Here is a 21004-nt window from a genome sequence, read left to right on the forward strand (position 1 = left end):
CCAATATAATGTGATCATGTAACTGGACACCAACGTTGTGTGGTATAGATGTTTATTTGATTTTAAAATAAGATTTATAGATCTATCAGATCTATAATTTAACAGAAATCAAAGGTAAATATGCATCAATACACAGTTTACACACTAAATAAAACAATAATTACATTGGTGATCCACAGTGGTGATTCTATATTATGATGAATATGTACAACAGTAAAAGTATCAAATGTCTTTCTAGTTTTAATTTATAGTACAAATCACACTCATGTGAAGTGAGGGGCACAGCGAGGACAGTATTTATATCAGCCAGATGTCTTACATCGTCATTTACTGCCCCAAACAAACATTAAAGTCCATAGACTTAGCCGGTCTATGACATAATTTTGGAAAGCCATGTATTGAACGGTCTAGCGCCCCTCTATAGCCATCAATGAATAATATTACCTAGTTATAGTTATAGTGTTGATAGTTTGATCATCCACATCATTATTATAATCATCATCATCATCATCATCATCACCTGTAACTACGTTACTCCACAGTTACACTGACCTTCCCTGGTAACATCCTAAGAGGCATGTTGGGCTGCATAGTCCAAATCCTTGGAAATAGTGTTTCTGTGAAAGTGTCTGTGAAGGTGTGTATGTGTGTGTTGGTATCAGGATCAGAGAATGACAGCTTTCCTCTGTTCCAGTCCAGCTGCACTCTGATCCTCTGAGGTTTCTGCTTCAATGAGAGGACTTGCCCTAGTTGTCCGTATGCTCTGTATTCACCTTTATAAAGTTGTATGCCGTTGTCTTGCCCCTTTCCGTCTCCCTTCCTCTGGTAAGATTCTGCTAACACACCCAGTCCCCAGTCTGTATTGTCTCCAACCTCGACATCCCAGCTGTGAGTCCCTGAGTTAAAGCCCTCAGAACCCACGACTAATCTACCTTGTTCAAACCTCTCTGGGTTGTCAGGAATCAGCCGTTCCTCTCCACGTCTCACGCTGGTCAGATCCTCAGACAGGGTGTATACTGGATGGGCCGTGTTGGGGTCCAGGATGACTGGAGTGTAGGAGACGATGTCCTTCATCTTATTCCAGACTCTGAAGGTCAGGTTGCCCAGGTGTTTGGCCACGTCTATCAGTGCTCCCGAGACCGGCTGTGGGTCCGGCACCGGCAGTGTGAGCTGGACTCTCTGCATCGTGGTCTTGTAGTTCTGCAGGAATGAGACGTGTTCTGCTTTCAGCTGCTCCTCTGTGGCAATGATGTTGTTTGAAACGGTTGATATGTCTCTGTTCAGACCCTCAATCTTCTCCTTCATCCTCTGGCTCTTCTGCTGCTCTTCCTCCCTCAGTTCAGCAATCCTGTTCTTCTCTTCCTCTTCTAGAAACTGATGCATCTTCTTAAACTGGTCCTTCATCTGCGTCTCTGTGTGCCGGGCCTGGGCCTTAAGGTGTTCTGCTGTTTGGTCACAGTTTGTTTTCACTTTATTGAAGACTTCCAGCTTCTCCCGTAAAGGCTTCAGTGATTTCTGGACCTCCTTCTTGTGATCCACTGCGGCTTCATCGATGGGACTGAAACGGTGGTTGGCGTGTTTTTTAGAATCTCGACACACGACGCACACTGCCTCGTGACATTCCAGACAGAACAGTTTGAGTTTCTCAGTGTGCAGACCACAGAGATCCTCAACATCAGACCCTGTTGACGCTCTCTGCTGGCTCTCGTGTACGAAGGTCTCACACAGGTTCTTCAGAGCCAGGTTTCTGGGTGGATCCACTGAATGTCTCTTCTTACAAACGGGACACTCCTTTATTTCCTTCTCTCGCCACCATTCCTGCAGGCAGTCTTTGCAGAAGCTGTGGCTACACGACAGGATGACGGGATCTTTAAAGATGTCGTGACACACAGGACAGGAAAAATCCTCTTCCGAGAAAGACACCTTGGAAGCCATTTTGTCTTTTGAGTGAAGCTACGAACACTCAAGCCAGGAAATCAGCCAGTCCCTAATATATACAATGTTGCCTGAAGTTTAATTTCACTGTGAATCGTGGTTGTAGTTAAAGTCCAGTCAGCTGTTGTTAAAGTCGATTCAGCAGCAGGTTGTTCCAGTGGTCTGGGTCAGTATTCCCTCCTGTAGCTGTGGACACACACACACACACACACACACACACGTTTTTGGGAATTCTCAAGGCGTGTTTGTTTGTGGACAAAGTTGGTGAACCGGTAAATCGTGTATATAGGAGGACAATGTCTGTCGCTTGTAAAACAACAGTAAAAGACTCAAGCTCGATCTGTGAGCTTGTAGATCTTTTTCTGACGAGTGACAGCCTACTAATATGATGGCTTTATAGGCACATAAACAAGGCTTTAAGAGTAAAGTGTCCTATAAAAGCGAGTTAAAACTAATTAAGTGTCTTGGGGTGTCGTGAAGAGCATTGTTGCTGAATGACGACAATAAACTGGTCTGCACCTGGTTGCCATGACAACAGTGGGTTGTTGTGGCATGCATCAAATGCATGTATTTTGTGTGGAAGGAAAGGCAACACTTTCCTTGCACACAAAATACATGCATCTGATGCAGGCTATATAATATAGCATGTGTTACAGGTCTGACGTGGAATAAACCAGCAACTGTATCATATTTAATTATTTTGATTTATTTCTGAATAACAGAAGAAAAGGGCACACTGTTTACTCTGCTGCACACTTGCACAGAACACCACGTTGTCTCCAAACTAGCATCTGAAGTATTCACTTACTTCCTGTTTAGCTGTGAGTGTGATGTGTGTGTTTTTAACAGACACCTCAGATAATACATTACCATCCATTAATTAATAACCACATTAAAGAAAAACAAATATAAACCTCATTAAAGATTCCCCAAACATTCTTAAGTAGTATAACTAGTAGTAGTAGTATATTCAGTATAACTCTTAGCCATAACAATCATAACATTTTAACATCTCTATTTTTAAACACACTCCCTCATGGATTTAACCTTCTCACATTTCCACAGACAAATTATTCATTTTCCTTTTCATTCATATCAGTAGGCTACATCCATATTAATGTATTAACTCAGTGGACTACCAATACAATTACAATACAGACACATTCTGATTACATTGATCATTCCTACAATCATGTTGCATCAAACTGCTCCTGAACTGAAACAAATAAACAGACTGTCCTGTTTTCTATTACACTATTCTACCTTTCTCCCTTTCTGGAATCATTACATTTACCTGAAAAACAGAAGAAAAGGGCACACTGTTTACTCTGCTGCACACTTGCACAGAACACCACGTCTCCCCAAACTAGCATCTGAAGTATTCACTTCCTGTTTAGCTGTGAGTGTGGAGTGTAGCTGCTAGTGTAGTTCCCTGCAGCGTAGGCGCCCCTTACTGTCAGGAGGTTGTTAGGACCTCTCCATTAGTGAACAGTTTATTCTCCTACTCAATTTCATTCTCAATAGTTCAATTCAATTCTCAATTAAATTCAGAGTGCTACACATGCATCAGATGCATGTCTTTTGTGTGCAAGGAAAGTGTTGCCTCACAGCAAGCCTTAAAGCCTATATAGGGACAAGGCGTTGCAATGAAAGAGCATGTATGCACACAGTCAACCTATCTTGTATAAATAATGGCAAAAATGGCAATCTTGAGAATCTGAACATATAAATGGCAGCTAGAATATGGCGCCATATCTAGCATACCAAAGAACACAGAAAATTGGCATCATACTGTTTGCTCACAAAATGCATCATAGGATTTGAAGGAACACAGAGAATGGGAATGTGAAGCAGGGGAAAGTTTGTCAATATGAGCTGTATCTTGTAAAGGTTTCTATACATTATGATAATCATCAAAACGTTGGTGAAATGCACACAGCGGTATATCTTTGATACAGCAGATGAACATCCAACTGACTATCTGATGTAACCTCAGGAATGGCACTATCCACAGTTGGAACAACAGTCTTTATTTGGAAATAGAGAAGAGCACACACTCAACAGTATAAATCCCACCGAATAAATAAATGCAATAGTAGACAAAATGATTGGAACATGAATGTTTGAACAATGGTAACTGATACAAAACATGGGCATTCATAAATAAATAAATACATATTTAAATAAATACATAAATAAATACGCAAATAAATAAAGCACAATATACAAACAAGATGCTAATTACAAATATTAAAATTCAACACCTAAATTGGTTCACGAGGCATTGAAGTAAATGTCTTAGTTTCCTCTGATACTGACTGACTGATGTAACATGAGATGTTACTATTAGCACAGAAAAACAGGGCTTTAGGTTTAGGATAACGGATTACACATAGGTAAAATTACAGTAATCTGATTACACTTTTTTAAATCATTACACTTACTGACAAACCTCGGCAATCAATTTATGTTGGAGGGAGGGGGGGAAAGCATTTAGTTGTTTAAATAATGGTTGTAATGGTTGTAGTTACAATCATGAACTGCAATGTTTGTAAGGCAATATACCCCAAATTAACAAGTGATATTTGGCTATACCCAGTGAGACTACTGTTTACAATTTAAGTCACCAGTAAAATTAATATGGCAGTAGTAAATTCCTCAAACTAAAATAAACAAACAAAATAATAAAAATAAAAATAGATACAAATAAGCAGACGGTTGTGATTGGTTAACAATCAATGGCTTGAGATTCTATAAAGGGTGACGGAGCACATTCATTGACTAAGCCAGCTAATCCCACACTTTGATTCTGTAGACAATTAGAATTAGACACGTCAAAACGTGTCTAATTCTAATGATGGTCCCAAAGGACCATCATTTAGTAAATTACAGGACTGATAGCCAATGCCCTTGCATCACATGCATGTCTGTCCACACATCTAGATTGGTAAATGAATGTCTCCAATGTGATGGTGTGAGCTAGGAGGACAAAGATGGCTCTGAACACCTCAGAACTTGACTGGAATGATTGTGCGTTCTTGCCTGTTTCATATATTTTGAGATGCATCCGGACTTGGCTGGCACAGCACATATTGGGCTCAAATTGGGTTCACCGTTCAAACTTTATTTATTGATTTCACTTTTCTTGTTTTAGCAAGCAGCAGTATTGAACGGATGATTTAGTGCTTATGCTGGGCACGGCTACTGTTGCTATGCAAGTTTGCAACTACTAAGAAGCTGCCAGAATGATAACACTGAGCTCTTTAGAGCTGTTGAGACTACCTGCTGCAGTGTGGTCACTACTTTAATAAGCTCCCAGTGGATGCCCAGCCTTGATAGAACTGCCATGATACGATGTTTAATAATGTCTTTCACTGAGAATGACTATGGTGAACAAGGCTCTGTAAGCTCGTTGTTTGTCTGAACCCGGCAGCAGTTATGCTGAACATAAGAGCGTGTTACTTCTGCGACGGCATCATTAAAGCCCTGTAGCAGACCGCTGTTGTCGTACCACAGGGGGTTTAATTCCATTGAAAACTCGGCAGTATAGTTGCTTATCTCTCCATTCAAGTTCTGTGTGTGAAGTCTTTGGAGAAATAAAGTGGCTTGCTGGCTTGACTTGGAACGGGAAGAAACAAGAATATGACCCTACAGAATAATTGGGTCATTATAGTATAGTTGGATATTACAATCGACTTCCCCCTTCATGAATCACGTCGACACTGTAGAAAGTGTGTAGGTCAAAAACAGTGTAGGGATCTGTCACAGGATGTAGTCCAGGACTATACAAAAATGAATTCGTTACAGTTGGGTGCCACCGATATTGTCCCTTATCATTTGACCCATTTAGGCCTGACCTCAAAAATAGCAGACCTACAAGCTCGTAGCGCGCCACTCGGTGGCGCGCTATGAGCTTGTAGATCTGCTATTTTTCAATAGCTAAATTATAACATAATGTTTAAAACACAAAGGGGTTCCCGCCCAAAATGGGTTAACTGTCCTTTTGCGCAGATCACGCAAACCTCAGCAAAAAAAAAGGACAATATCGATGGCCTCCAACTGTACATTTTTGTTCATACAGTAACTGTTTTCTGTAATTACAATATGTAATAAGATGGACAAACCAGAAATTTTAACACAGCTCTGGTAAAATCTTGAGAACAATGAACAGTTAAAAAAAAAACTAGCATATTGCAATTTAAAGGGTTCCTGGAGAAAAAATATATATCTTGAAAAAAAAGAAAAAAAAGAAACGCGTTATGAAGCGCATTTCACCAACAAAGAGTTTGGCACACAATGAAGTCAATAGAAAATTAAAACTAATGTTCACACTAAAAGGAGTTTCTTCTCCCCTCAAGACCAAAGCAAGCAATGTTCCCTTCAGTTCAAACCTGTTTAATCTCTCACAGTGTTTGGTGTCCTCTGTCCGTTTATAATGACTTCTATTTCCATACAGTACACCTACACTATTAAATAAATTTCAGTAGCGTGACACACTGTACCCACAGTGCCACCATTGTACAGTAGTGTTCTTTCTAGGCCTGTCACAATTATTACATAATCGTCTAATGGCAATTATTTATTTTGTCATAATAAATATAACATTTATTAAAAAATGTCAGTAATGTCTTGGTATATTTCAGTTATTTGTCATATCTGCCCTGTGCACATATTTTTATCCCAATTAAACACAATTAAATCGTTAATCACAATTATTTGTGTGATAATTAATCGTCAACTTAAATGTGTAATCGTGACAGCCCTAATTCTTTATTTGTGTTGTGTGACCAGTTTTATGCATTTTAATATTTTCCCATCCAAACGTATTACTCGTCTCGTACCGGTGTGGTGTGACGTAGGGCTTGTAAGGACGCGCTCGGTTGTCACACTTTATTCCTATAAAAACGGAACCATATTAAACTGCTCGAAATTCCTATGGAAACACAAAGTCCTTACACATCCATTTATTTACATTTGTACGCTGTCAGAGTTACAAATGGATAAATGAACACAGAGGATTTTAGCGTACTTTTTCAAGTCTTGTGAAAAAATAAATCGATACATTTTTGTAGCGTTTCCTTTGCATTCTTTCAGCATACCATGAAAGTCTGTTTACCACAGACTGTCTGTACTGTATGTCTTGCGCTGAACATCACCTAGTTTGTCTTTTCCTTGAAAACAAAACAATTTTCTTTATCTCATCCTGCACTTGGGGGTTTATAGTTATACAAAATTTCCATCCAATTAAATTACTTTATACAATTTTCATGTCCTGCCTCCATTTTTATAAATTCTGCTTTTTACTGACTGACTGCACGGGCCCTGCGATCCGTAGTTGGCGAACAGAAATATACAAAGACAATCTTTTATTTTCTCTGGCTTAAACAGTGGAGTACAAGCAGAAAAAAACCCCTAAAATAAGTGTTATCTTTGTCAATCAATTGGGTTCTGGTTCTGGTTGTGTTCGCTTCTCTTAGCTTGACATTGCGAGCCATAAGGCACCGCCGCTGGGTTTTTAGTGAGGCCTGTCGGCCACTATAATATCACTATCCGCGACATGTTCCTTGTTAGTTTCATGGTCCTCCTTATCTTCCTGTTTTTAAAGGGAACACTTATTATGCATATTGTTATGCATGCAGCTCAGTGGCCTTTCGGTTAGTGTCTGCCCTGAGTTTGGGAGGTCGGAGTTCGATCCCCAGGCCGGGTCATACCAAAGACAATTGGGACCCAATGCCTCCCTGCTAGGCACTCAGCATCAAGGGTTGGATTGGGTGCAAGTCCCTGCGACATGCTAGCGTCCAGTGGGTGTACTTCTGCCTCACTCTACAGAAACAGGAGATAGGCTCCTGCCCTATAGGCCTCATGGCTCAGCAAGGCTTAGTTACTTACTATGCAGAATCAAATGGCATTCTGTCGAGTCATTTCATGGGGCCTTTAGTTTAAAAGATCATACCATCATACGACTTACAGTACTTTGTCATTGATGCCATTTTCCAAAGCATACCGTAATTTGTTTTATTCTCAAGGAACCCATAGGATTCCATTCAAACTTACTTGATATAGGTCATTAAACTTTACGTTTAATGCATCTTAAGTTTAGCCAAAAACAGTCCCTGGAGAAACGATACACATCTCAAATGCCCGTTACTTTTTTAACGGCACAATTATTCAACCAACACTGACTGAATTATTCTAGTAAGTTTGGGAATGTTGTAATGACTACGGTATGCAGAAAAATGAACAACCCTGAAATGAAATCTATAAATAAACGTTATGTTTATGTATGAAATAAATAACCATGTAACATAATAATGACAGGTATTGAGTTTGTCACAGGTGTACAGTATGATCCTTTGACAAGACCACCATCACCAGTGATAGATACCATAAAATGTACATTCCAAAAATAAAAATAAAGTCAGAAACACAATACTTGGCCAAAGGGTCAAAGTATCAGGAAGAACAGTTGAGAGTTGCAGCTTCAAATTTAAACTTCACATTTATAGAGAATAGCTGTCTTATTAAAATAATACTTTAATATTTTAATCACATTACTTGAGAGAGCTTTTCTAGTAAAAATGTAAATTTTTCCTTCATCAAAATGACTTGTCTTTCCCCCTTGTTAAAACTGAACAGAATCCACTAACTGTAAGTATACATTAATCAATACAATGCCAATGAGGAAATCTTCAGGGCAACTGAACCATTAAAACTAGTCTTTTCAACACATTTTGACATGTGCTTGCTTGCTGAAGAAAATATCGAAATATCAAGATATTGAGGTCAACTCCTTCATCGTAGCCAGTGTCTCATCCCAGCAGGGATCAGCTGTGTTGGATTAACCTTAACCAACCTTTCTCCAACTCACCTACACTAGAATACATTTTTTGAAAACCTCTCTTCCTGGTGACATTTTCCCTGTTTTGACCAATGTTTTTGAACACACTGCTTCGTAATTGTCCACCTCAAAGCCTTTAGGATTCTACATGTCTGCATAGAAAGTGATGAAGGGCGATGTCTTGAAATGTGTTCAGTCATCGACAACAATCACTTTCACCCTGACAGGACTCCAAACTGCTTTGCCTCTTGTCAATAACAGAACTGTTTTTTCCTCTTCACTCAAAGCAACCCAGCACACATCTTGTGAGGTTTGACATGAGTTTAATGTTTTGCGGCCCAACAGATACTAGTTCTAAGCTGTGGTACAGTAAAGATCACAGAATGATCCAAGGGTTCCAGGAAGATGGCCAGGCTCATTTATGCTTCGATTGTGTCAAAATGGAACATGACACTTCCAGATAAGTTCTGCCACCAGCTTGTGCTAGGAAATTGACGCATGCCAATGTAAACATTTCGATGAGCTCTACGTAGGTTGCTGCAGATCTAACGGTGCAACGTCTCAACGTACAGAACCCCTTGGGAATCGTTAGGACAGATTTTCATGTCCTTGCCACATCTATAGGGGTTCAAGTTAAATACCAGTGAAGTTCCCATTGAAGTAAGATACTGTTAACACGGTCAACACTGCAGTGCAGTCAAGGGTTTATGCAGCCATACGGGAATACATCTAGCTTTTTTCCTGGTTGCCATCAGCTTACATTGAGTGTATCCATCTTCAGTATGAACCCAATTTCCTTTGACTTGTATTGGAGCGTATAGGCTCATATCATGGCCACAGTGTGTTCACCACCTCTGCCTCCATTAAGTAGGGATGACTCAGGCAACATTGGTGATCCACCAACAGCAACATCGGGTTCTCTCCTTAACCACCTCCAGTTGTTTTCCTTGAGGATTGAGCGTAACTGTCTGTCGTTTATCAACAGTTCCCCGGGAGTGAATTCCCCAATATCTTTCCGTTTTAAGATTATGTTTATAGACTTTACTGACCTGGAGTACAGAGCCTGCTATACAGTACAGTACCAAGCCAGAACCTTGTTCCGTCGGGATCGTTTTCCCTTCAGCAGTGGATCTCGTAGGCGATCTGCGAGTCCATGAACAGACCCGCGTGGTTGAGAAACATCCCCTCGGCTTCCGACGTGATCACGGGCTCCGCCTCCCCTCCCTCCCCCGCCATTCTCCGCATGGTCCGTATGTCCGGCTCTTGTTGCTGCTGCTGCTTGGCGGTGGGGGGGGCCAGGAGGACGGGACTCATGGTCTGGCCGGGCCCCGAGGAGGAGAGGGCGGGGCTGGAGGAGGACAGGGTCTCGGACGGGGCGACGGGGTAACCCAGGTTGGTGGTGGCGATGGCCGCGGTGGGCGGCGCGGGCGGTAAGACGGGCTTGGCCCGGTTGAGGACGTACATCTCGTGGCCGCGCTCGTCCCTGTACTCCTCCAGCTGGGCGAACGTGGTCGGGCCGTCCGAGTAGTCGTTCACGTACAGGATGCTCTCCTCCTGCATGTTGAGATATAGCATGACAAAAACACTTTTGGGTTAGGGTTAGGGCAGTGGTGGCAGGGCAGTGGTGGCTTTTTTTTACTAAGGACGGGAACCCCTTTTTGTAACTATACGTTTCAGGACGGAACCCCTTTTGGGGTAGTTATGTAGAAACATACTTTTTTTTGTCATTTTTGAATAAATATTTGAAGGTTTTCAGAAAACGTAGGTCAGGATTTAGAAGGCATTTTAAAGATACCTAAAGATGGAGTGCTGTGTTTTTTGTATTTTTTCCAGTTTTTCATGTGTTTATGAGGTGACAGTACTTCATTAGACCCCTTGGTGTGGTTGTTATATGCAATGATGTCTTCCCTTTGTATTTTGGGTTTCTTCCTGTAGGCTGAAACCTTACCAGTCAAACGTGCCAATGAAAAAAACAGTGGTATAGTGACATAACAATATTATCCCCTCCTCAACCCCTCTCCCTTTATCATACAAACACAGTTGTGGGTGCGGCTTCAGTTCAGGTGGGTCACCACCCATCACCACCCACCAGGCATACCAGGCATACTTAATGAACTGGTGGGCGTGTCCACATAAAAACGATTGAACGACGTATCAACTTCAATCTAAATGGTACCTGTTTTTAATGAATTGATGCTGATAATGTGTGATGGAATTTTCTTTTATCCATTTACTTTTCATTCTTTCTTAATTTCTTTTCTCCTTTTTACATTATTGTTGTGCTTTTAATAAATTTAAACCAGATCAAAACAAACATTATATTACCAAAACATCTAATACTAATATGGATATAAAACGTTGTTTTCTTGTTGCTTACATTTTAACCTTCCATGAACCATAAGGGGTGCATATGTTGGTGCTGCGGGTTAAAAATCACCTGTGGCTCCCGACATGCACGGCGGGTTAAAACTAACCCGTGGCGAGTTAAGAATCACCCGTGGTGACCGTGTGCGGTTAGGGTTTTGGGTAGGGTGTCGGAATCATGACTGTAGTCTAACCAAACACATGCACCCAAACCATAATACAAACGGGACAAACGCACCTTCTCTGCGCCATCGGCCTCCTTCTCTCTCTGCTGGTGGCGGCTGTAGATCATGGCGACCAACAGCAGTGCAGTGAGAGCCAGCAGTGAGATGCCTATGGCTATGGCCGTCTGGGTGGCCGGCCCCAGAGCGCTGAAGGCCATGCTTCCCATGGCATACAGCGGCTCACGGCTGACGTCCGAGCCCACGGCAGGACGGTGGTGGTTCCTCAGCCGCGGCCACGAGGGGGCGTAGGCCGAGGACACCTGTATGGTTTAAAGCCAAATAAAATATCATGACTGAAAAGTGTTGTTGGCCCACCAAGTCCCAATCTGTGATTTGTTAAACTTGAGAGTTTCCTCAACAAATTAGCACAATAATGATGTAGAATCTTTCTAAACCTAAGCTCCACATTCCAGCTGACGAAATTGCAGAAGATCATTAGGGTTTTTGTAACTTCTGTATGCTTCTGAACATTCATTCTATAGCTAGTTTGACCACTTCAAATTCTCATAAAACTAATCTATGCTATTGCTAGTTTGAACTGAACACTTCAATTATTCTTTCATTCTTAAATATAACTAATAACCGAAAACAGCCAGCCATCTATAAATTCACAACTCGTCTTTGGCACGTTGTGAGTTTACAGATGAGCTGTTTTCGGCGCACAGCATGATTCCATCGAAGACTGCTGTGGAATCCAAATGACATGAAATCAGTCTGAGTGGCGACTGAGAACTTTAATCATTGGGTCACCTGAGACCACGAGGCCCAGATGGAGGAGGAAGAGGCGGACGAGGAGGTGTTGATGGCCAGCTGGAAGGTCACCCTGGCCACGCCGCCCGCGTTCCAGGCCTCGCACTCGTAGAAGCCTGCGTGGGCCACGGTCACGTTGCTGAGGAACAGCATGCCGCTGCCCGTGTCCGGGTCGAAGCGTTCCCCGGCGGCGTCCGCCTTCTGCAGGCGGACTCTGCCTCCTTCCTCCGAGTGCTGCTCCGCCCCCCCGGCGGCGGCGACCCCTCCCGCAGCTCCTCCGGCCCCCATCTCCTGCACCAGGCTTCTGGGAGAGAGTGCCACTTTACCCTGGGAAGCCTTCCTCCAGGTCACCTGCAGTGTAAAGCAACGTTTTTGTTTTGGGTCTGAGAAGGTACATCTCATCAAATAGTGGTCCGTGGCTCAAATGCCAAATAAATAATGGACCTTTGATGTGAAAAAGGGTTTAAGAACCACTGTTTTACCGTATTTCTCACCACACACACACACACACACACACACACACACACACACACACACACACACACACACACACCTGTGGTCGGGGATATCCAGAGGCATGGCAGGACACCCGCAGGCTTTCTCCGAGGCGCACGGCCAGCCTCCTGGGCTCCAGCTGCACCACTGGCGGGATGCACACCAGGCTGTTGAGAGGCACCTCCACGAGGCTGAGGTGGGAGAGACGAGGAGGCTCCGTGCAGACCAGACGGCGCTCCGCAGAGCTGAGCAGCCGCTGGCCCTCCTCGTCGATCCAACTCCTCAGCCAGTGGAGAGCGCAGTCGCATCGCCACGGGTTGTCTGGAGACGGGACGGGAGCAGAGTAGATCACAACAGAACTTCCATGTGCCTGTGACTTTACTGGAACAGTTTCTATTAACAAAACCCCTGAAGGCCCACGCATGCTCCAGTTTTTAGGTGATAAGGTGACCAAGCTCACAATGCATCGCGATGCGACGCATTGTGAGCTTGTAGATTGATTTTCGAAATATTTGAAAACATTTGAAAACTTGAAATGGCACATTCTGCATAGTGAGTACTTTCTACTTTTGGTACATTTTGATGGCAATAATTTGGTACTTTTTGAATATGGGACTTTTACTTCCCATCTACAGTAGCCTACAGTACACTGCAGTATTAATACTTTTACTCAAGTAAAACATTTGAGTACTTTTTCCATAGTGTTTTACTGTATGGCAACCTACCTAACCGCCCATCAGAGGGGACAAGTTGGAAATAGGTGTCCACACACAGTGTCTAATATCATTCGCTGTGACCTTCCCCTCTGTCTCCTCCATGTAGGCCTACAGTACGTATCAGACACGAGATGAGGAGGACTATCACGGACTCCTCTCAGCCCTGCTAGCTCTCCCCCAGAAGGATAGGATATCTCGCCTGAGGAACAGTATGCTGTAGTGTAGAGGCTGTTTGATACTCGAACTCTGACACTCGAGCACTTTCATCAGTAGAGCAAGCATTAGCCGACAAGCACTTAACAAAGCAACAAAGCACTTCAAAACGAATGTACTGTATCAGCACCAAGCACTTTAAATGATGTTATTATATTATGTCAATGGTCTGCATTTGTATAGCGCCTTTCATCCAAAGCCCTCTACCATATGCATTACTTTCCCTTATTCGCGCACATTTATTTACACACTGGTGGAGGCCCTGCAATTAACCCTGCAAGGCACATATCCCAATTTCTGTGTCAAACAGCGAGATCTCAGACGCTGTATCAAAAATCACACTCGTGTGAAGTGAGAGGCACTCCTATCAGCATACATCATACATACATCACATTCCGTGCTCAACCAATCAAATCATTTCCGTGGTACACACAGACACACATAGATGGACATAGGAGGGGCTAGCGCCCCTCGAAAACCTAAACGACATGTATTTTCCCCCGAATAAGTGCCTTGGTCTCACCTGTGATGCGCAGAACCTGCAGGCTGACCAGCGGCCGCAGAGAGGCGGGGCCGATGGTGTGCAGGTTGTTCCTGCTGAGGTCCAGCAGGGCCAGAGAGGTCAGGCCCACGAGGGCTTGGTCGGCCAGCATCTCTATGCTGTTGTGCTGCAGGTGGAGCTCCTGGAGACGCTGTGGAGGAGCATGCAGGAATACAGTACTGTATATGCTAGTTGGGGTCATTGTGATAATGTATGGAGGAGCAGGAAGTCAGTATTCATGTGCTAGTTGGGGTCATTGTGATAATGTATGGAGGAGCAGGAAGTCAGTATTCATGTGCTAGTTGGGGTCATTGTGATAATGTATGGAGGAGCAGGAAGTCAGTATTCATGTGCTAGTTGGGATCATTGTGATAATGTATGGAGGAGCAGGATTAATGTGCTAGTTGGGGTCATTGTGATAATGTATGATGGAGCTTGTCATGGACTCAAACGGGAACTGAAACAATCACACTTGTGTGAAGTGAAGTGAGGCGCCCGGTAGTGTTTGTTGAAGGTGCTGTAAACATTAAATAAAAAATCACACCCGTGTGAACTGAGTGGTGCAGTGACGTCACACACTAACCATAGCAACCATGCTCATCTGTACGTGGGGCCACGTACAGGTACACGGGTACAGACACGGGTACACGGGTACAGACAAAGCTGGTTATTGGAGTGGTTTGCACCACTCAAAAAAGGTTCCATAGACTTGGCTGCCACATGACGTCACGTTTAGTGCTCTAAACCAGGGGTTCTCAACGTTTTTGGCTGGGGATCCCCGAAAATGCTTTGGCCATGTCTCGCAAAACCCAGACATTGGATGGGGCTATAGCGCCCCTTTTGCTCATCTGAGAATTAATACGTTTAGTGATAGGTAAAATGTGTTACGCATACATTTATAGATACAATTAGATATGCATACTAGTTATTATCAACTTTGTATGAGGCATCATTTAAATTGATGCATGTGTGAGGCGGGGGTCCTATACTACTACTCTGCCTCACCTGTAAGCCCCGGAAGGTGTAATCCTGCAGACGCGTGATGTCATTCCCGGCCAGGTAGAGGATGCGCAGATGGTCCAGGCCGTGGAACATGTCGGCCGTCACCAGGTGAATACGGTTCCCGTTGAGCGCCAGCTCCAGCAGCTGACCCTGCTTCCTGAAAGAGCCCGGTTCCACTGCTGATATGGTGTTGTTCTGGAGAGGAGAGGGAGAGGAGAGGAGAGGAGAGGAGAGGAGAGGAGAGGCACATGAAAGAGAATGATATGGTGGAGAGGAGAGGCACATGAAAGAGAATGATATGGAGGAGAGGAGAGGAGAGGAGAGGAGAGGAGAGGAGAGGAGAGGAGAGGAGAGGAGAGGAGAGGAGCACATCACATGGAGTAGAAGCTTTATGTTTGAAATAACGGAAATTAAAAAACATTTTTAATACAAAACTAACTAAAACGAACTGAAATTATATATACATAATGCCCTTTGTTTAGTTTTTCTCGTCACCAACGGTAACTGAATATATTTTTTTTAAATGGTATATTTTGTTGAGTTTGTATTACACAGTAGGCCCACTTACTCTGACCGTTTTGAATCCTGCACCTGGCAAATAACCCAAGAAAAGAAAATGAAAAATCGAAGCTAACTAAAACTAAACTCTAATGAAAAATCCCAAACTATTATAAACTTGCAGGTACACGAAGAAAACGTTCTGTACGCAGTACAGGCACACACAAAAACGTCCTGGCATAAAAAACAGCACATCAGACAAAATGTGGATGTGAATGGATTAAGCAGACGTCGTCTGCATCTCACCGTTCCTGTCGCATCTACCGACAGAGAGACATACAGTACATACATTATTTATATACACAAGCACAGCCCCATAGAATAATTTACTATATGTGTAGTATGCTATACTTAACTTACTATACATATTACATACATGGTACAGACATTCAATAGTTTCACAGCTCAGCTAATAATGAACATAAGATTTGAATAATTGCTGTGCTTTTGATTCTGATGCTGCTCTAGAATAGATGGGGGAGATGAGGTGTGTGTGTGTGCGTGCGTGCGTGTGTGTGTGTGTGCGTGCGTGCGTGCGCGCGCTGATGTAGTTTGAAGTATCGTCAAAGACTTGTTTCAGTGAGTTAAGTGTTAATTATGAAAATAGATTACAGGGGTGCATGTTGTGCAAGCCCAGTACTGTACAGGTAAAATGTCATATTTCTGCAATGGTGCAATAACTGATTGTATTCAAAGCATGGGCTGTCTACATTCTAAAATATGCAGAAGGTCACCACAGCTCTAGTTGATATGGGGCTGTAATAAGCTTCTCTCTGCAAACTGTTAATGGTGGTCTCAAAGGACAAAGCTATTGCTGTAGTGTGTGATTGCACTCTATCATAAAAGCAGTGGTGTAAAGTAACTAAGTACATTTACTCAAGTAGTGTACTTAACCCTTGACCCGCCACAATTAATTAAAGAATTGTTTATATTGTATATTGCCTGTGTGTGTGTGTGTGTGTGTGTGTGTGTGTGTGTGTGTGTGTGTGTGTGTGTGTGTGTGTGTGTGTGTGTGTGTGTGTGTGTGTGTGTGTGTGTGTGTGTGTGTGTGTGTGTGTGTGTGTGTGTGTGTGTGTGTGTGTGTGTGTGTGTGTGTGTGTGTGTACACACACACTACAATTATTTGAAAACGACTTACTTTGTAGATTTAGATTATTACTACAAAACATACAGTAACCACTTCAGAACTCTGGATTTTCAAAAACGATACAGTAGGTTGTCAGCCTGGAGTGCTGGCATACATTTTGTTTGTAAATGTTTTTTATTTTATTTGTATTTTTTTGACTGTGTCGTGGAGCAACTTATACACTAGCTGTAAAGGAGTTTTTATAGAGTAATCATAGAGTTAACTAAATCTCTGTTGGCCTTTAAATCAGTCACAGTGATTTATTCCGACCCATTGGTTATTCTAATCCTTAAAGTATTTTTGTTATCTTCTCCCAAATGAATCAGCTGCTACTACCGACATTTGTTGAATTAATTGCATTTGCTTTGTTTCATAGAGCAGTAAGTCGTTGCTGTTGTGTGCAAACCTTGTTACTTAGTATTCATTTTCTTTTGTTCTATTTTCATCCTACTTTGAGGAAAGTCTACCAAATCTTTTAAGTACATGCAGATTAAGTTCCATAATCCTAAAACTCATGAGACATGCATAGAGGCTATCAGTATGTTAAAGGCAAGGGGTGTGTGTGCGCACGTGCGTGTGTGCGTGTGTGCGTGTGTGCGCGTGCGTGCGTGAGCATGGTACAGTACCTGCAAGTAGAGATAGTGCAGTCTCCCTAGCTGAGAGAGGTCCTGTCTACGGATCTGACCAATAACATTGTCCTGGAGGAAGATGGTCTGGAAAGAGTAAGGTGGAAGTAGAAAGATGAGAGGACAGGAATGGGCGAATCAATCAAAAAACGATGTTGCAGGCAATATGGACTTTTCTACATACTGCCTACTGCGAGTATAGGTGACTAGGAAATGCGGATGTGAAATTACTGCCGCCAAAGTGAAAACATTGCAAAACTGATTTTACATGGCCGGTTAAGACTGATATGAGGTCCGCTGCCCCCCCAGGTTGGCAGAGGAAGTGTAGCGCCCAGGATTACATTCGATAATTGACACTGGGTGAAAAAATGGGTAACAAAATCGTGGGATAAAAATGATATATAAAAAAAAAGACTGATATGAGGTTAGGGGGCTTACATAGCCTGTTAAGACTGAGGTTAGGGTTAGGGTTAGATTTAGGGTTAGTAATAGTCGGACAACGCGACCAACAGACATGTCAGACAATGGCTGACAACAGAGCATGTGAGCGGCCGAGAAATCTGCTATTCGCTCTCGATGGCTTTTGTCCCGCTCGTTCATTCGCTCGCGTTGACCCCCCCCACACTGCTCTACGCTCGCTCACCTTCATTTGCGCTCTGCGCTCTGCTCAGATACGCCCGCTCAGCAGCAAACAATTACAGGAAGAAAAAAAAGAGCGCAGGTTCCTCCTCCTTCACAATTTCCTCCTCCTCTGCAATTTCCTCCTCTTCCTCCATCACCACTTCATCATCATCATCCTCTTTCTCCACTTCTCCTTCAACGTCAGGGAGGATGTTCAATGCCTTGATCATGTTGCTGGCACTGTCGGTCGCCACACGAATCACGCGTTGATGAATGTTCCAATTTTTCGGCACACTTTCATACATTTGGTAAATGCGCTCTGCACAAACTAAATCCAAGCGTTTAGGTTCTAAACACGTGAGCGGCTCGGAGCGGAGGACAGTTCTCGCTCCGTAAGCCGCTCTGACCCATTTTAAAAGCCACTCAGCGCTCAATTCAAAATCCACCCGCTCCACTCCTCGCACCGTTCACGCTCCACGCCGCTCACATGCTCTGACTGACAACAACGTCAGTATGTGGAAATGTCCATACTGGCTGCATTGCATGGTGTTGATAAGGGCTGATGATGGAGATTAAGTCATCTGATAACATCCGAAGCCGCTAGTAGAGGGTGGGACATGCTTGGGGATATCCACTGACCTGTGTGGAGGATGGGACATGCTTAGAGATATCCACTGACCTGTGTGGAGGGTGGGACATGCTTGGGGATATCCACTGACCTGTGTGGAGGGTGGGACATGCTTAGAGATATCCACTGACCTGTGTGGAGGGTGGGACATGCTTGGGGATATCCACTGACTGTGTGGAGGGTGGGACATGCTTGGGGATATCCACTGACCTGTGTGGAGGGTGGGACATGCTTGGGGATATCCACTGACTGTGTGGAGGGTGGGACATGCTTGGGGATAATGGAGGGTGGGACATGCTTGGGGATATCCACTGACTGTGTGGAGGGTGGGACATGCTTGGGGATATCCACTGACCTGTGTGGAGGGTGGGACATGCTTGGGGATATCTCGGAGGCTCGTGGAGCCACACTCCACGGTGAGGCTGTAGCAGCGACAGCCGCTCGGGCAGGAGAGAGAGCCGTGTCCCGGGCCGGGTAGGGGCAGGAGCAGGGACAGCAGCACCACAGACGCCTGCAGAGCCATCACGACAGGCGTTGCTGGACTGCAGAGAGGGGGAGGCAATCAAAATGTATAAATAAATAAATAAATGTGCTGATGTAACGTTAGTAATTATTATTGCATTCCTGGCAGCGCACGGACTGCAATGTTCTCTTTTCTGCAATTATGTGCCACTGAGACTGAGATTAGGTGAATCAATGCTTGGCCTTGATGATTCATGACAGCACAATATGTACTATGACTGGAGCTCTGTGTGCATACAAACAATATCAGCGGGTAGGAGTCGGAATCACTTTCATTGTTACACCACAGGTTTGCAGGTTTCTCAGCAGGTTCTCAGACTTTATTTACGGGGGCCAGTTTTGAATTGCAGCCGTCCGTAGTGACTAGGTGCCCTTTGAGAGCGGTTTTGAAGAAGTCAAGGGATTCACATGTTAGGGCGTTCCACATTTTGGTGGCATAGGAGCGAAATGAATTCAGTCCCTTGTTTGAGCCGAATCTGGGTTGCACATGGTTTGTTGAACTCCCTCTGGTGTTGTGGGTGTGGACTTCATTGACATTAAGGAAGTATTTAGACAGGTACATGGGTATCTTGGTGGTGTAGCGAATCTTGTGGACCAGACCCATTGCAAGATGCTGTACTTTGTCGTTAACCATAAGCCATTCCAGCCTGTCAAAATGGGCAGGGGTGCCGTGGGTTCGGGGAGTGGGGACAAGTAGTAGCCTGACCAGTTTGTTTTGGGAAGTCTGGAGCCTTGTTTTAAGGGCCTTTGAGGTCCTGTGGTACCAAGAGGTGCATGCATAGTCGAAGAAACCTTGTACAAGGGCTCCTGCTAGGGTCTTCAAGGTGTTTTTGTTGTTGACCAGTGAGGAGATCCTGTACAGGAATCTTGTTCTTTGGTTGACTTTTTTGATTACTTTGGTGGCCTCCATGATGGAACCTGGTAATTTCATATTTTCGTGTGATAATATATAACACATAAATATAAGAAAATATACTTACATAATAATACATACACATAGCATTATCCATTCAGTAAAGTATGTAGCTACATGGCGTTAGACATAAGTAGTGCATGAACAATAACATAGCAGCAGCTATACTGTATACTACATGATGTATAGCAAAAAGGCTATCAGCGCATTTGTTCATGAGATGTTGATGAGTGAGAGAGGAGAGGTAAAGATTAAGAAAATATTGAAAGTAAACACATAGGCCTACAGTAGCACCAGACAGTGACAGAGAATTAGATGAGATCATGGTATACAGTATAACCTACAAATGATACTGTAGGATAACACCCTTTTCCTAAGTTCTGGGTTAAATTTTAATGATATTTGTAAATATGTTTATGTTTATTTATTCAACTTTCAGCATGATCACGGGTTTTAAAAGACAGGTGCCATTAAAAACACTGAATTATTTTGCCGATCACAAATATAAAATGCAATAGCCTATCTAAAAATCCAAATGGTGTAAAACTCAAATCTAAAATCCACTATCATTTAAAAGTCCACACATATATGCGATTGGTGATTTTCTGTATCTCTCAGTTCTGCATGATGGGGTGTCCAGGTCGTCTCCATTTCTAGTTTGACGTCCAGAGATCTCTTTTCTGAGGGGAGGTAGCCAGTTCCTGAAGTTAGATTTGAACAGCTTCCTGGCGAAGTCAAGGCATAGGTGGGTGCGCCTCTCTGCTAGGGTGCACAATGTGAGGGTGCGGAGAGCTCCTGTGTATCCCGAGTGGATACACAGGAGCTTGGCTCCACATTGAATACAGTAACTTCCTTAGATTTACACACCCAATGTGGCAGGTACACTAATGCCATATTTAAATGAGCGCAAACTCCTATAAGCATATGGTCCC

General features: G+C 43.4%; 2 protein-coding genes and 1 long non-coding RNA gene across 3 annotated transcripts in view; 1 reads left to right on the forward strand and 2 right to left on the reverse strand.

Annotated features, from left to right (window-relative positions):
* The window catches only part of LOC306926787, a 51494-nt gene that overhangs the window by 14130 nt on the left and 16360 nt on the right, over positions 1 to 21004 (forward strand). The gene's annotated exons all lie outside the window — the stretch shown is intronic.
* LOC306927119 (nuclear factor 7, ovary-like) lies at positions 371 to 2095 on the reverse strand. The gene has a single exon (XM_079506782.1). It carries the CDS (start codon positions 1933 to 1935, stop codon positions 532 to 534), a length of 1404 nt encoding a protein of 467 aa, XP_079362908.1. The 5' UTR covers positions 1936 to 2095; the 3' UTR covers positions 371 to 531.
* LOC306927250 (leucine-rich repeat-containing protein 24-like) lies at positions 9893 to 19160 on the reverse strand (the record flags this gene model as incomplete). Its single annotated transcript, XM_079506960.1, has 8 exons — positions 9893 to 10327; positions 11376 to 11621; positions 12112 to 12462; positions 12665 to 12927; positions 14059 to 14227; positions 15082 to 15273; positions 17389 to 17475; positions 18993 to 19160. The coding sequence occupies 8 exons, from the start codon at positions 19158 to 19160 to the stop codon at positions 9893 to 9895; spliced, it is 1911 nt and encodes a 636-aa protein (XP_079363086.1).

Source organism: Electrona antarctica, assembly GCF_951216825.1.
Source record: "Electrona antarctica genome assembly, chromosome: 7".
NCBI lineage: Eukaryota > Metazoa > Chordata > Actinopteri > Myctophiformes > Myctophidae > Electrona > Electrona antarctica.